Genomic DNA, 16,235 nt, shown 5'->3' on the forward strand with positions numbered 1-16,235 from the left:
GCTGTGAAGATCACACAAATGCTGAGCACTGGAGTTTCTACTGGAAATGAATAATCACACACTTTTACTGCTTTCGCTTCTATCCATTCAGCACACACCTTGGCCTGGCTTCTCTGTTCTAGGCATTATGCTCAATGCCGGGAATGCTAAGATAAAAGTCAGAGCTTTCAAGGAGCTCATAGTCCAGTAGGGAGACAGGCTCATCAAGACAATTATAATTGAAGCTAGGTTAAGAGCATGCCCCAGAACCACAGGCAGGCATCTTCCAGACTGTGGGACTGGAAGGAAGATTTCCAGCTGAGTTATGAAGAAGGAATTAAGTATCAGGTGGGGAGAGAGTTAAAGAAGGGACTATTTCAGGCAAGGGGGCTGCAGGGGCAAACACCCAGAGGGGCCCAGGGAGTACTGCATCTTCAGGAGATAGTCCTTCAGGCCAGGCACAGCGGCTCACACCTGTAATCCCAGCACTTTGGGAGGCCAAGGCAGGAGGATTGTTTGAGCCCAGGAGTTCAAGACAAGCCTGGGCAACATGGCAAAACCCTGTCTCTACCAAATAAATAAATAAATAAATAAATAAATAAATAAATAAATAAATAAATAAATAAATAAAATTAGCCAAGTGTAGCAGTGTGTGCCTGTAGTCCCAGCTACTTGGGAGGTGAAGGCAGGAGAATTGCTTGAGACCAAGAGTTTGAGGCCAACCTAGGCAACAAGGCAAAACCCTGTCTGTACCAAAAAAAAAAAAAAAATACAAAAATTGGCCCAGGCATGGTGGCATGCACCTGTGGTCCCAGCTACTTGGGAAGCTGAGGTGGCAGAATGACATGAGCCTGGGAGTTCGAGGCCATGATAGCGCCACTGCACTCCAACCTGGGCAACAGAGGGAGATGCTGTCTCAGAAAAAAAAAAGCGCTCCTCAGGGCCACTGCATATGAAATGGATGGGTCTGGGGTGCTGGTGGGGCACTAAGGAAAACTGACAAGAAACAAGACTGGAGAAGGACCCAGAGATCAAGATGGGGCTTACAAAGTGAGTTGGTAAGTCAGGATTCCTGACGTTAGGCAATCCCAGGGCTCAGATCTTCATCAAAATTGTATTTCCAATGCCTGAAATCCCAGCACTTTGGGAGGCAGAGGCAAGAGGATCCCCTGAGGCCAGGAGTGTGAGATCAGCCTGGGCAACATAGTGAGACCTTGTCTCTTTTAGACAGATAGGTTGGTAGGTAGGTAGGTAGGTAGATAGATAGATAGATAGATAGATAGATAGATAGATAGATAGATAAACGGATAGATAGATAGATAGATAGATAGATAGATAGATAGATAGATAGACAGACAGAATTTAGAATTGTATTTCTGGGTCTGGCCTGACTGACCCTGGACTGCTGTGAATTCACAAAGGTAGTGAGCATTTCCCGAGGGTCAGCTCAGTGGGCAGCAGACCGACTCCCAGCAATGCTCCTAATCAAGGCCGGCCTTCACTGAAAGGTCAGCACCTTGCAGGAGGGCATGGTAGCCTGAAAAAACATGTTCCCCCATCCCCAAAGTCCACATCCTAATCCTAATAACCTGTCAACATACTATATTACATAGCAACAATGGCTTTGCAGATAAGATTAAGCTAAGAATCCTGAGAGAGGGGCGTTATCCCAGATTATCTGGATATGCCCAGTGTCATCACTAGAGTCTTTATAAGAGGAAGGCAGGAGAGTCACAGTCAGAGAAAAAGGAGATTTGATGCTAGAAGCAGAGGTTGAAGTGATGCAAAGAGGAGCCACAAGCCATGGAATGCAGGCAGTCTCAAGAAGCTGGAAAGGCCAGGAAACTAATTCTACCTGCAGCCTGCAGCAGGAGTGTGGCTGCCCACACCTTGATTTTAGGACTCTGGCTTCAAAAACCAGAAGATACCAAATTGTGTTGTTGGGTTGGTTTTTGTTTGTTTGTTTGGTTGGTTGGTTGGTTTTTGAGACGGAGTCTCACTCTGTAGCCCAGGGTGGAGTGCAGTGATGCGATCTCGGATCACTGCAACCTCCACCTTCTGGGTTTGAGCAATTCTCCTGCTTCAGTCTCCCAAGTAGCTGGAGTTACAGGCGCCCGCCACCATGCCCAGCCAATTTTTGTATTTTCAGTAGAGGCGGGTTTCACCATGTTGGCCAGGCTGGTCTTGAACTCCTGGGCTCAAGGAATTTGCCCAAACTCTGCCTCCCAAAGTTCTGGGATTACAGGTGTGAACCACCATGCCTGGGCAAATTTGTGTTGTTTTCTTTTCTTTTTTTTTTTTTTTGAGGCGGAGTCTCGCTCTGTCACCCAGGCTGGAGTGCAGTGGCCGGATCTCAGCTCACTGCAAGCTCCGCCTCCCGGATTTACGCCATTCTCCTGCCTCAGCCTCCCGAGTAGCTGGGACTACAGGTGCCCGCCACCTCGCCCGGCTAGTTTTTGTATTTTTAGTAGAGACGAGGTTTCACCGTGTTAGCCAGGATGGTCTCGATCTCCTGACCTCGTGATCCGCCCGTCTCAGCCTCCCAAAGTGCTGGGATTACAGGCTTGAGCCACCGCGCCCGGCCAAATTTGTGTTGTTTTAAGCCACGAGTGTTTGTGACAATTTGTTACAGCAGCAGTAGGAGACTATTAATACAGAGGGTGACCACTCCAGCAACGTGCAGCCAGACCCACAGAAAAGGCACATGTGCCTGGGAAAGAAGAGCCATTCTTTTGGCAAACATCCACAAATAACTCGGAGAAGTCACCTTTACCTCCAAATACATTGCACCTCTTTCCCGGGGTGTTGGGGAGAGCTGACCGCCCCCCTCTCCCTTGGGCTGCTCACTCACGTGCATGAGCCAGGCTGAGGGCCCAGAGCCGCAGGTAGGAGGCTGTGTTTGAAATGCAGCCCAGGCAGTACTCGATGGTGTGGATGGCTTGGTGGACAAAGATGTCTCCAAAGTTGAACTGGAAGACAGAATTGTTTATTTTACTTCACTGAGAACTTTCTACACAAAAGTTATCACAAATGATGCGAAGATGAATAAGACATGGGCTTTGCTGTTCAGACACTTTCAGTCTAACTAAGGGAAAAGAAATAGTAATAGACTTAGAGAAAGAATTATCAGCACAAAGTCATATGTTATGTGTGTATTAACGTTCCCCAGCAAGAGCTGAAAAAAAAGCTCAAAGACGACAACTGGGTGGTAAGGGGAAGATGAGATTTGTGCTGTGCCAGGAAGGCTGGGTAGGGATGTGACTTGAAGGAGAAGAAATTGTTCCTGAGGAGGAAAAGGATCCCTGGTTGGGGAAAAACACGTAGCTGGGAATATCACCAAGTCAAGTTGGAAAGAAAACAATTTGGCTGGAACTGGGAGCTTGTTTAGGCGAGGAATAGAAGACAGTGCTCCTGTGTGGAAGTTTCTAGAAAGGCAAGCTATGGGTAAAGTTGAAGAAACAACCTAGATTCACTGAGGAGCCACAGAGGTAGGTTATTCTGGTAGCATCATGGTTTAGAGAAGGGACAGCCTTAAAGTAAAAAAAAAAAGACAATTTGGTTATGAGCTCAGTAACACAGGAAAGAAGTAAATAACAGAACGAAGACAGCCATGACTCATTCTCCCCTCATGCTCTCTGATGTGACAGATAATTTTTTTGAGGGGGGACAGGGTCTAGCTCTGTCACTCAGGCTGTAGTGCAGTAGCACAATCACAGCTCACTGCAGCCTTGCCCTCCCAGGCTCAGGGGATGCTCCTATCTCAGCCTCCCGAGAAGCTGGGACTACAGGCGTGCACACCTGACTAATTTTTGTATATTTTTTAGAGACGGGGTTTCACCATGTTGCCCAGGCTGGTCTGGAACTCCTGGCCTCAAGCAATCTGCCTGCCTCAGTCTCCCAAAGTGCTGGGATTACATACTTGTAATCCTGGCTGTGGGGGACAGTTTGACTGGTGCTGTACGTGCCCTCAAGTTGCTCACAGCCTAGTCAGGAGAATATGTAGAAGGGCTCCCATGCCACACTCTGAGAAGTGCAATGACCAGGGCATGCAGTAGTATCACAGGAACACAGAGAAGGCCCCTTACCCACTCAGGGCCAGGGCAGGCGGGGCTCTGAGGCTCCTCAGCCCAAGTAGCTGGAAGAATGGCATTGACAGAGGAGGTGGGCAGCTGGCTCTCCACATGCTGAGTTGCAGAGGGCAGTGGGCCTTATCAGTAGATGCTCTACACATGGGAGCACAGGTGGAACTACGGAGGCCCCAAAGCAACGTTCAGGCTGGAAATGGACTCCTGAGGCTGCATCTGCAGGAGGACGCAGGAGATCAACAAGGGAAAGATCAAGGAAAGAGGAGATCACGCCTGTAATCCCAGCACTTCGAGAGGCCAAGGAGGGTGGATCACAAGGTCAAGAGATTGAGACCATCCTGGCCAACATAGTGAAACCCTGTCTCTACCGAAAATAAAAAAATTAGCTGGGCACGGTGCTGCATGCCTGTAGTCCCAGCTACTCAGGAGGCTGAGGCAGGAGAATTGCTTGAACCCGTGAGGTGGAGGTTGCAGTGAGCCAAGATCGCGCCACCGCACTCCAGCCTGGCAACACAGTGAGACTTTGTCGAGAGAGAGAGAGAGAGAGAAAGAAAGAGGAGCTCCTAGTCTTGGGAAACATCTTCATTCAGAGATAACAAAACAAGGCCAGGCACGGCGGCCCATGCCTATAATCCCAGCACTTTGGGAGGCCGAGGCAGGTAGGTCACTTGAAGTCAGGAGTTTGAGACCAGCCTGACCAACCTCTACTAAAACTACAAAAATTAGACAGGTGTGGTGGTGCATGCCTGCAGTCCCAGCTACTTGGGAGGCTGAGGCAGGAGAATTGCTTGAACCCGGGAGGCAGAGGTTGCAGTGAGCTGAGATCATGCCACTGCACGCCAGCCTGGGTGACACAGTGAGACTCTGTTTCAAAAAAAAAAAGAGATTACAAAACAAGAAACTGATGAGGAAAAGGAAAGATCAAAGAAGCTGGAGCAGTCACGCTGCAGTCAAGGATGTCTGCGGAGGGAGACATCCTGGAAGAAACGCGGGTGCAGTCACTGATGTCAGAGTTTATGGGGACAAGACAAAAATGAGAACCTCAATTCAGCAATGAAAGTAGCTGTGAGGAATTGAAGGGACAGGGACGGGCAGAGATGGAGTGAGTAGGTAGAGAGAGTCAAGGTAAAGAAGAACTGCATAAGAAATAATTAAACTTGGCCAGTGTGGTGGCTCATGCCTGTGATCCCAGCACTTTGGGAGGCCGATGCAGGAGGATCACTTGAGCCCAGGAGTTCAGAACCAACCCGAGCAACAAAGTGAGACCCCATCTCTACCAAAAATGTAAAAAATCAGCCAGGTGTGGTGGCATGCACCTGTGGTCCCAGCTACTCGGGAGGCTGAGGCAGGAGGATCGCTTGGGCTCAGGAGGTCAAGGCTGCTGTGAGCCATGATTGTGCCACTGCATGCCAGCCTCAGCAAAAGAACAAGACCCTGTCTCAAAATAGTAATTATAATAATAATAATTAACCTTACCGAACAGGTCTGGCTTTGTCTTGGCTCCTGGGAGGTAACCTCTAAATCACTGGCATTTCCAGCGTGAAAGGGTCTTTGTTATTCAAGCTGGGCCCCTGGGACCACACCTGATCGTTTATGCTAATGCAGTGGCTCAAGTTGGGCACCTCATATTTGACAGTCTGGCCACACCAGAAAGACCAACCACATGCTTAGACAGTTGGGACTGATCTGAAAGGTGGGAGAGAGCTGGGGACTGAGTGCAGCAACTGCTGGAGCTGCACCCATCAATCAATCATCAGTCACTCAATTAATCAATCCTGCCTGCATAAGGAAACTCCAGTAAAACTTTGGACACTGACGCTTGGGTGACCGGCCTGGGCTGGCCATTCTCTGCACATCTTGCCACACATCAATGTGCCTCCAAGGACACAGCTCCTCATTTGGAACTCACTGTCCCAGATACTGCCCTATCCTCTCTGCCTTTCTGGTCTGAATTCTTTTGCTACAAAAGCTGTAAGTGGACAGGTGTGGTGGCTCACACCTGTAATCCCAGCACTTTGGGAGGCCGAGATGGGCAGATCACCTGAGGTCGGGAGTTAAAGGCCAGCCTGGCCAACAGGGTGAAACCCCATCTCTACAAAAATACCAAAAAAAAAGACTGCACCCCTAACCTTGAGTTTGGCTAACCCTGGTGTGGAGAGAAGCAAGAAAGGAACTTGAAAGAGAAACAGGAGGAGGCACACATTTGCCTAGAGACGGGAGACCCATGCATGCTTAGACCTGGGAGAAAGAGGTCCATGAATGGAGACTGAAGTTGCCCAAGCACGGACAACCTGTTCACGTTGGAGGTGGCAGGTGGAAATTGTCTGGATATAGATTAAGGGTAGGAGAAGAGATGAGGGAGGTTGCCCTGGACAGGCCAGGACTTGAGGAGTCAGAAGATGCGTGGGTTGGATTCTAAAACATTCCAGCAGGTCTGACAGACTTGGTAATGTCAACAGCCACTACTGTGGATCACTCTGTACCTGGAATTTTCTTGGAAAGAATTTTCATGATCGAGATTTTTTCATTAATTCTAATTAATCAAGATATATATGCGGCCGGGCGCGGTGGCTCAAGCCTGTAATCCCAGCACTTTGGGAGGCCGAGACGGGCGGATCATGAGGTCAGGAGATCGAGACCATCCTGGCTAACACGGTGAAACCCTGTCTCTACTAAAAAATACAAAAAAAAAAAAAAAGATATATATGCATATTTTTTCAGACAGAGTCTCTCTCTGTCGCCTAGGTTGGAGTGCAGTGGCGCAATCTCAGCTCACTGCAACCTCTGCCTCTCAGGTTCAAGTGATTCTCCTGCCTCAGCCTCCCCAGTAGCTGGGATTACAGGTGCCCACCACCATGCCTGGCTAATTTTTGTATTTTTAGTAGAGACAGGGTCTCACCATGTTGACCAGGCTGGTCTTGAACTCCTAACCTCAAGTGATCCGCCCACCTTGGCCTCCCAAAGTGCTGGGATTACAGGCATGAGCCACCACACATGGCTATCTAGAGAAAACTTCTTAAAATAAGTAATTAATACCACAAATGGAGCCATTTATAGCACCTGTGGCCCTCATGGGAATCCAGTCCCCACTCCCAAATTAGAACAGAGCTCTGGTTAAAGCCTCCAGCCTGGGATTCACAAATGTGGCTGACTTCAGTCAACACATGGAACAGACAGCTGCCTTCATCTGGAAGGATGTGGCCTGGGCTCCTGAGGGGCAGTGGCTGTCCTTGCACAAGCAGAGGCGGGGAGGGATGAGGGAACAAAACAATATATGAATTCACATGAGAGGCAGATAACATTACAAAGAGATCACAGGGGGCCAGGCATAGTGGCTCACACTGTAATCCCAGCACTTTGGGAGGCCGAGGCAGGCAGATCACCTGAGGTCAGGAGTTCAAGATCAGCCTGGCCAACATGGTGAAACCCCATCTCTACTAAAAATACAAAAATTAACCAGGTGCAGTGGCAGGTGCCTGTAATCCCAGCTATTAGGGAGGCTGAGGCAGGAGAATCACTTGAGCCTGGGAGGCAGAGGTTGCAGTGAGCTGAAACTGGCTCATTCCAGCCTGGGCAACAGAGTTAGACTCTATCTCAAAACCAAACAAAAAAGAGAGATTATAAGGGTGTGGTGTTGAGCCAAGGAGGCCTCAGTGACATGCAGGACCTTCTATGTTACTAGATCTGAGGCTGATAGTCACCTGACACATACAGATGCAGCAGTACTTGGACTAAAATATTAAAATGTGCCCAGATTGGTTGATAAATAGCTGTTCTGATCCTCTTAGACTAGCTAGTACGTCCCCTTCCCTGAGACCTTCACAGCCTCCCAGGACTCAGCAGTGGCAGGGCTACTGCCCCGTGGGGCGCTCCAGACCCGCCCAGCTCTACTGCCTGTGTCCAATCTAGAATCTGTATAAACTGGGGAGTCTTCCTCAGGGGCTCTCCTCTCAGATACCTCTTCCCCATGGTCGTCCTGAGCCCCGTGGGCAGAAGTCCTCCGGCCAGAACCGCTGGAAGAGCTGGAGCTGTCACCTTCGATGTTCTCGGTGGCATCTTCTTGGATCCTGGATGCCTGCAGCGGACAAGCAGGGAAATGAGGAATGCACTCAACTCACCCTGAGAATTCTAACATGTATAAATATAAATAAAGGCTCTCCTCAAACACTATGTATGTACCAGACACTGTTCTAAACATTACACTATCTCACTAAGCCCTCACGACCACCATTTCATATAAGCACAATTATCACCCTATTTTCTAGAGAAGTAAGCTGCAGCACAGAAAGGTTAAGAAATGTGCCTGGGAAGCAGAGCTTGCAGTGAGCCAAGATTGCGCCACTGCACTCCAGCCTGGGTGACAGAGTGAGACTCTGTCTCAAAAAAAAAAAAAAATAGAAATGTGCCCGGCCGGGCACAGTGGCTCACGCCTGTAATCTCAGCACTTATGGAGGCTGAGGCAGGCGGGTCACTTGAGGTCAGGAGTCCAAGACCAGCGTGGCCAACATGGTGAAACCCCGTTTCTACTAAAAATACAAAAATCAGGCCAGGCACAGTGGCTCATGCCTATAATCCTAGCACTTTGGGAGGTTGAGGTGGGTGGATCACCTGAGGTCTGGAGTTCAAGACCAGCCTGGCCAACACAGTGAAACCCGATCTCTACTAAAAATACAAAAAATAGCTGGGCATGGTAGTGCGTGCCTGTAATCCCAGCTACCCGGGAGGCTGAGGCAGGAGAATCACTGGAACTCAGGAGGTGGAGGCTGCAGTGAGCTGAGATCACGCCACTGCACTCCAGCCTAGGCAACAGAGCGAGACTCCATTTCAAAAAAAAAAAATTAAAGGCCAGGCACAGTGGCTCATGCCTATAACCCCAGTGCCATGGGAGGCCAAGGTGAGAGGATCACCTGAGGCCAAGAGTTCAAGACCAGCCTGGGCAACATAGAGAGATCCCATCTCTATAAAAATACAAAAATTAGTCGGGCATGGTAGCACATGCCTGTAATCCCAGTTACTCGGGAGGCTGAGGAAGGAGAATCGCTTGAAGCCAGGAGGCGGAGGTTGCGGTGAGTCAAGATGGAAGAAAGAAATGTGCCCAAGATCACACGGCTGGCAAGGCAGGTAAGTGGCAGAGCCATGATTCAAACCCAGCGCCTGACTCCAGTGCATGTGCTTTTTCTCCACAATGCTCCAGAATGTGCCAAATTATGCAGTCTCGACAGTAAAGCAATGCAAGTATGAAAATGCCTTTCCATTGTTAAAAGAAATACACACGGTCGTAAATCATCAGTCGTACCTTCCATGTAGCCTTGTGAAATTAACTATAAAAATAGCTTAGGAAAAATTCATGGAAAAAAAATCTATTCATAGTCACCATTCAACTTGGTCTGGTTTTACCCCTAAGTTTGAATGGCTTATTTCTTTGAAGTCACCATGAAGCTTAATGTCCCATGTCCAAAGTTTTTCTAGAATGATCTCATGGGAGGGGTATTATAATTAGGCAACAACGTATCTGGACTCTTTTCTTCCTTCCTTCCTTCCTTCCTTCCTTCCTTCCTTCCTTCCTTCCTTCCTTCCTTCCTTCTTCATGGGAGGGGTATTATAAATTAGTCATCATCGTATCTGGACTCTTTCTTTCTCTCTCTCTCTCTCTTTTTTTTTTTTTTTTTGAAAGAATTTTGCTCTTTTGCCCAGGCTGGAGTGAAGTGGTGTGATCTTGGTTCACTGCAACCTCCATCCCCGGAGTTCAAGAGATTCTCCAGCCTCAGTCCTCCTGAGTACCCGGGATTATAGGCAACCGCCACCACGCCCGGCTAATTTTTGTATTTTTAATAGAGACGGGGTTTTGCCATGCTGGCCAGGCTGATCTCGAACTCCTGAACTCAGGTGATCCACCTGCCTCGGCCTCCCGAAGTGCTAGGATTACAGGCGTGAGCCATTGCACCCGGCCAGGGCCCTCCTTTCTTTAGCAGGTCTGCCCTTAACATTTGCAGGGCTCTGGACAAGAGTAAAGACGGTAGCTCACATGCCATATGTTGAAATATGTAAAAGTGATACATCAAGCCAACAAATTCCTAAATAAAATAGGTTCCATGCTTGAGCCTAGGAGTTCAAGATCAGCCTGGGCAACAAAGTGAGATCCTATCTCTCAAAAAAAAAGAAAAAAATTAGCCTAGCTAAGGGTGCACCTGTCCCAACCACATAGGAGGCTAGGGCAGGAGGATCTCTTGAGCCTGGGATGTTGAAATGAAGTGAGCAGTGCTTGTGCCACTGCACTCCAGCCTGGGTAACCAAGCAAGACTCTGCCTCAAAAAAATAAGAAAGTGTGTGTGTCTAGGGGTTCTCGTCTCCTAGCTTAAAAAATAAATCTGTGTAAAAACTGGGAAGGCCGTGTTGAAATTCAGAATTCACGCCATGCCATAGCAGCGTGGGAGCTGGCCCTGGACCAGGGAGCCCTCTTTTTTTCACCTCTGGCTTCATCCTATATCATGAGGGCCTTGTATGTGCACACAAACACCCTGACCCAAAATGTCTAAGTTCCACCTGCCTTCCCCACAGACAGCTGTCCCTTGGCCACCCAGGGACTCGCGGTGTCCATGCCAGTGGCCTGGTTTGCCCTCAAGTTTCTTGATTTGAGTGCGGGTGACATGAACGTGTTCATATTGTGGTACTTCATGGATTGGTACCTTGTTATTCATGCACGTCTCTGTATGTTATATGTTTCAGTAACATTTACCATAAAAAACACACATGTCGAGATGAAGATTTTAAATAGAAACACACAGTTATTTCACTATGACCTGAGATGTGAGAGTATGGGGGGACCTGGGTTCACAGCAGCAAGTCGGAAGAGGAACCAGAATGTGAGGGGCCTGGTGACTGGCCACAGGCGCTCTCAGAAGGAGATGTGTACTCACTGGCTGCCCACAGGGCGTGTCATCAGGGCCGTGCCACCCACAGGCGGCCCTCTAGTGGAGAGGTTCCCAGGCCACATTCTGCAGGGACCCAGGTTGTAGGAGAAGCTAATAGACAGGACCCCTGTTCATATTACCTGAAGTCCGTCAGAACAAATTGTTTATCTCTATGTATTAGGTCTGTAAAATTTCATGAAAGAGAGGTGGAGAGGGGGCAAATAACGCCATTATAGGACCATCTCTTGAATGGAGGTGGTAATGTTTCTAACACATAAAGGACCCTAAGTAGCCACTGGAGGAAACAACCAACAGCCGTGCATCCCAAGGGCCCAGGGAATAGGCCTCCACGCCGTCTTCAGGAGCTCCCGTTACCGGTCACTTTCAGAGCTATCATCCACGAAGGCAGACTAGAAAAACCCTCTGTCCCTCCTTCCCTCTGTTTAAGTCAACTGGCGGCGCAAAGGAGAAATCTACCGCTTTGCTGAGATCAGCAACTGTTTAAAGAGCTTGTGCGGTGCGAAGAGCAAGACAAGCTATTATTTTACAGTCCTGGAACTCAGGAGAGCCTACAGTAACCTGGCTCTTGGCTTATGGACAGATTTAGTTCCTAGAAAAAAAAAAATACAATCACTTGAGGCCATGAGGTTGACAGCAGCCTGGGCAGCATAGTGAGAGCCCATCTCAAAAAAAAAAAAAAAAAAAAAAAAAGCTGAGCCAGGCAGGGTGGCATGCCTGTTACTTGGGAGGCTGACACAGGAGGATGGCTTGAGCCCAGGAATCAGAGGCTGCAGTGAGCTATGATTGTGCCTGTGAATAGCCACTGCACTCTGGCCTCAGAGACAGCGTGAGACCTGGTCTCTAGAAAAAAAACAAAACTTGCATCTCCTTCTCCAAACAGGTATTTGCCACCCTCTTTGAAATACCTGGTCACCTGTCTGGACAAGCACCCACCTCAACAACCCTTAACCACTTTGCTCTCCTACCAATTAACCAAACAATAACCAAGACTTCCTTGCTTTGTCTTCCTCTTTATGAATATCTCATATAGATTACATTTCAGCTAAGCTTTGGAACGAGTTCAGACTGGCAGGAAATAAGGAGACAGTGGGAGGAGAGGCAGGTGACAGAAAAGCAGAGCGTCACATAGGGACAAACTTCCTGAACTCAAGTCTCGTCATGTCTAGGTCCCTGACTCTGCTGCCCGTCCAGGTCAATATGCAACAAAGATCTTAGAGAAAGAGAATTTAATCTGAACACATCTACAACCATTTAAAACACACATGGTCTCAGCACATTCCGCTTAATCTTTTGCACTAATAGAGGAAAGCAGAGAACGACCATCTCAAACCGTCTGTGTGTCACAGCTAGACACTGATGTCCTCTGGAAGGTTAATCTTCCTAAATCCTATTTGGTTTAGGCTGATATTAAACTCTGCTTCACCCCTGAGTACATCTGAGGCTCACGGGCAGTTTAGACAAAAAGAGAAAGTGGGCTGAACCTGGTATTTGGCAATAGGGGAAAAATCACAAACAAACAAAAACTGACCTAATTGAATTTGTTTATTCTTCTAATTCCCTGACACAATCTGTAACATAATACAGTAAAGTCTCACACAAAAGCTTTTAATATTTGTTTTAAAAGTAAAATTATAATAAAATATTATTTATAACTAATAAAACAACCACATTCAGACCCGTATAAATCATTAACTACCACTAGACTCAGCACACATACACCCTGAACAAAGTCTGCAAGACATAAGGTTTATTTTATTGTATTTTATTTTTGAGATGGTGTTTCGCCCTTTCGCCCAGGCTAGAGTGAAGTGGTGTGATCTTGGCTCACTACAATCTCCCCCAACAACCCTGGGTTCAAAAGATTCTCCTGCCTCAGCCTCCCAAGCAGTTGGGATTACAGGCACCCACCACCATACCTGGCTAATTTTTGTATTTTTAGTAGAGACGGGGTTTCACCATGTTGGCCAAGCTGGTCTCAAACTCATGACCTCAGGTGATCCACCCACCTCGGCCTCCCAAAGTGCTAGGATTACAGGTGTGGGCCACCATGCCCGGCCAAGACATAAGGTTTAAACGCGCTTGCCCTTAATCGAGCGTCTTGCTGGAAATAAGACGGCCCAGTGGAAAAGTCTAGCTCCATAGAACGAAACATACTCAGGGCGGGTCAGTTCCTCAACACTATTCTTCTGGCCCTGGCAGCCCAGGATGATTCTCTCTAAACCCAAGATTTATCTTTCCAGAAACCCACATTCCTATGCAAAGTAAGGTGAACTGAAACAAACAGCCCTTACCTGGGATTTCCGATGACTGGCTCTAAGAATAAACGGCTTAATCAGAAGCATCCACGGCACAGAGATCAAAGCCATAACCACAAAGAAACTTTGGACTTCTTGCTGCAAGACCAAAATGGCGAGATCTCATCATTTTCACATGACAGAACAGCACACTTTACATCATGAAAATGACCACTATGGACCATCTCACTAGCACTTTATTTTGAGAGATCTAAAGCATTTCAATGAATCCATTGACCTTCACATCTAGAATATTCCCCTTGCAGATAGAGAAATATCTCTCCAGTGTATCCAAATGTTCGACACAGGGTAGACACTGGAAACTCTCTGTAGTCCTCATTCTCTGAGTAGCCCCTTGTGCCATATGTAACCAGTCTTTTAAACAAGAAGTACACATGAAACATTACAAAGGCACCCCTTGTCTTCAACTCCGTCCCATGGGGGTCGTTTTTACCTGGGTCTGATGAAAACTCTGGCAGGCCTCATGACGTCACCAGTCACTCGGTGGTACTCAAAAGTCCTTGGGTCACTTTAAGTCATAAATATTATTCAACCGGTAATTTTATATTTGGAGTCCTAGATAATTATCTGAGCTCTCTTGCTCCTATCTCTTAAAAAAGAAAAAAGAAGTTCCTCACCATCGCTACCTGACTTTCATCCCTTCAACGTGGGCGAGTTACTCAACAGGCTGTGGGTTACCCACTTTGAACTCACTCTCGGTCTCTCTCGCCTTCCCTTTGGAGTGAGGCAGCCGCGGTCTTCAGGCCTCTGCTGAAATCCTGGAGGAGTCCCTGTTATCTTCCCGCTCCAGATCACCTTTCACGTCCTCACACCCTTGCCTCCTTTCTTATGCACACCCCAGCGACCAGTTTAGAGGAGTGACTCATAGCTGCTATGGTCAAAAGAACCAGCCAGCCTCAGAAGGCTCAGTCAGGGCTGCTGAGAAGGATTGAGAGCATGGGGCTCGAAGGAAATAGAAAACATATCTTGAGCCTCCACCTTTCTCCAAGCATTCTGACCAAGGTGGCAGTAAATGCCAGGAAACAATTTATTATCTCAATTGTAACAAGATTCACCCTGATAATAGAGGGAACACTTTATCTGTTCCATCTTCCACCCTCACTCCACTATTTTTTTGAGATGGAGTCTCGCTCTGTCGCCCAGGCTGGAGTGCAGTGGCGTGACCTCGTGCCTCCTGGGTTCAAGTGATTCTCCTGCCTCAGCCTCCTAAGTAGCTAGGATTATAGGCACCCGCCACCATGCCCAGCTAATTTTTTGTATTTTTAGTAGAGACAGGGTTTCACCATGTTGGACAGGCTGGTCTCAAACTCCTGACTTCAGGTGATCTGCCTGCCCTGGCCTCCCAAAGTGCTGAGATTACAGGCATGAGCCACTGCGCTGAGCCTTTTCTTTTTCTTATCGATGCTTGGGTAGGGAAAGAGGACACAACTAGTAATGGAACTCATGAGAAGGGGCGTGGCCGTAGAAACATGACATTAACTAGGACATCTGATGGGCGCAATCGCTGACAGACAACCTTTGCACTGAAGGGCAGCTGGCCTTGTGGAACTAGTCACAGGGCTTCATCCAGAGGAATCAGGACCTATAGAAATGGGCCTTTTTTAGTGAAAATCTACCCTCAAATAATATGATCAGGTTAATCACTGGGAGAAGCCAAGGAGAAAAAGCTACTGTTATTTGTGTTATCAAAGAATTACTCACTGAGTTATTTTTATATGCAGCTCCAATAGGATTTGCATACCTTTTAAAAATAAAATATTGGCCAGGCGTGGTGGCTCATACCTGCAATCCCAGCACTTTGGGAGGCTGAGGTGGGTGGATTACCTGTGGTCAGGAGTTCAAGACCAGCTGGCCAACATGGTAAAACCCTGTCTCTAATGCAAAAACTAGCCGGGCCTGGTGGTGGGCACCTATAATCCCAGCTACTTGGGAGGCTGAGGCAGGAGAATCACTTGAACCCAGGAGGCAGAGGTCACAGTGAGCCAAGATCGTGCCACTGCACTCCAGCCTGGGTGACAGAGTGGGACTCCATCTCCAAAAATTAATTAATTAATTAATTAATTAAATATTAAGTTGACAGTGAGACTAAAAGAAATGGAAGAAATCAGAGTGGCAATAAAGTGCAACGGTTGGGATGAACTGTCTCTGGAAGAGGAGTAACAAATGCAAAACAGCAGCTCCCGCCAGCTTTGGAAGCTCACAGAAGACCATGAGCTTGATTCATGGTTTTCCAGAAACCATCTACCCATGTGAATACAGGGCCTTCTCTTCTTGATTCTATTTCAATTATTATTCTTGTTAATTTAGCCAGAGTGCACTCTTTGAATAAAAGATTATTAAATATTAAGGTGCCATAGAGAACATTCTACCATTGCAAGCCTATCAATTTGAAGGGTTATTTTTTTTTCCTGCTTCGTAGCCAATGTACAAGACAATCTTCAACCCCTCTGCAATTATCCCTCTCATGTATTACCCAACAAGAATGGCTGCAGCCACACCATAGCCCTCAGTGCTTGCACCTTCATTTAATAAGACCCTTTTGAAATGTAAAGGATGTAACAGCCTCCACTGGACGCCAAGATGGCTCAGTTTTACAAATAACTACTCTTGGCAACACTCAAGAGTAGGAGAGAGGCTGGGTGCTGTGGCTCACACCTGTAATCCCAGCATTTTGGGAAGCCAAGGCAGGTGGATCACTTAAGGTCAGGAGTTCAACAGCAGCTTGGCCAACATGGTGAAACCCTGTCTCTACTAAAAACACAAAAATTAGCCAGGCGTGGTGGTGTGCACCTATAGTCCCAGCTACTCAGAAGGCTGAGGCAGGAAAATCGTTTTAACCCAGGAAGCGGAGGTTGCAGTGAGTCAAGATTGCGCCACTGCACTCCAGCCTGGGTGACAGAGCAAGACTCTGTCTCAAAAAAAAA

The 16,235-nt window shown here is 47.6% G+C and overlaps 1 protein-coding gene across 1 annotated transcript in view; it reads right to left on the reverse strand.

Annotated features, from left to right (window-relative positions):
- ATP6V0A4 (ATPase H+ transporting V0 subunit a4) overlaps positions 1-16,235 on the reverse strand; it is a 68,225-nt gene that overhangs the window by 7,774 nt on the left and 44,216 nt on the right. The window contains exons 16-18 of the mRNA XM_026456390.1: positions 13,282-13,389; positions 8,023-8,139; positions 2,831-2,948 (exon numbers count right to left, since the gene is read on the reverse strand). Of these exons, the coding sequence (XP_026312175.1) occupies positions 2,831-2,948; positions 8,023-8,139; positions 13,282-13,389 (343 nt within the window). The remainder of the gene's footprint in view (positions 1-2,830; positions 2,949-8,022; positions 8,140-13,281; positions 13,390-16,235) is intronic.

Source organism: Piliocolobus tephrosceles, chromosome 8 (genome assembly GCF_002776525.5).
Source record: "Piliocolobus tephrosceles isolate RC106 chromosome 8, ASM277652v3, whole genome shotgun sequence".
NCBI lineage: Eukaryota > Metazoa > Chordata > Mammalia > Primates > Cercopithecidae > Piliocolobus > Piliocolobus tephrosceles.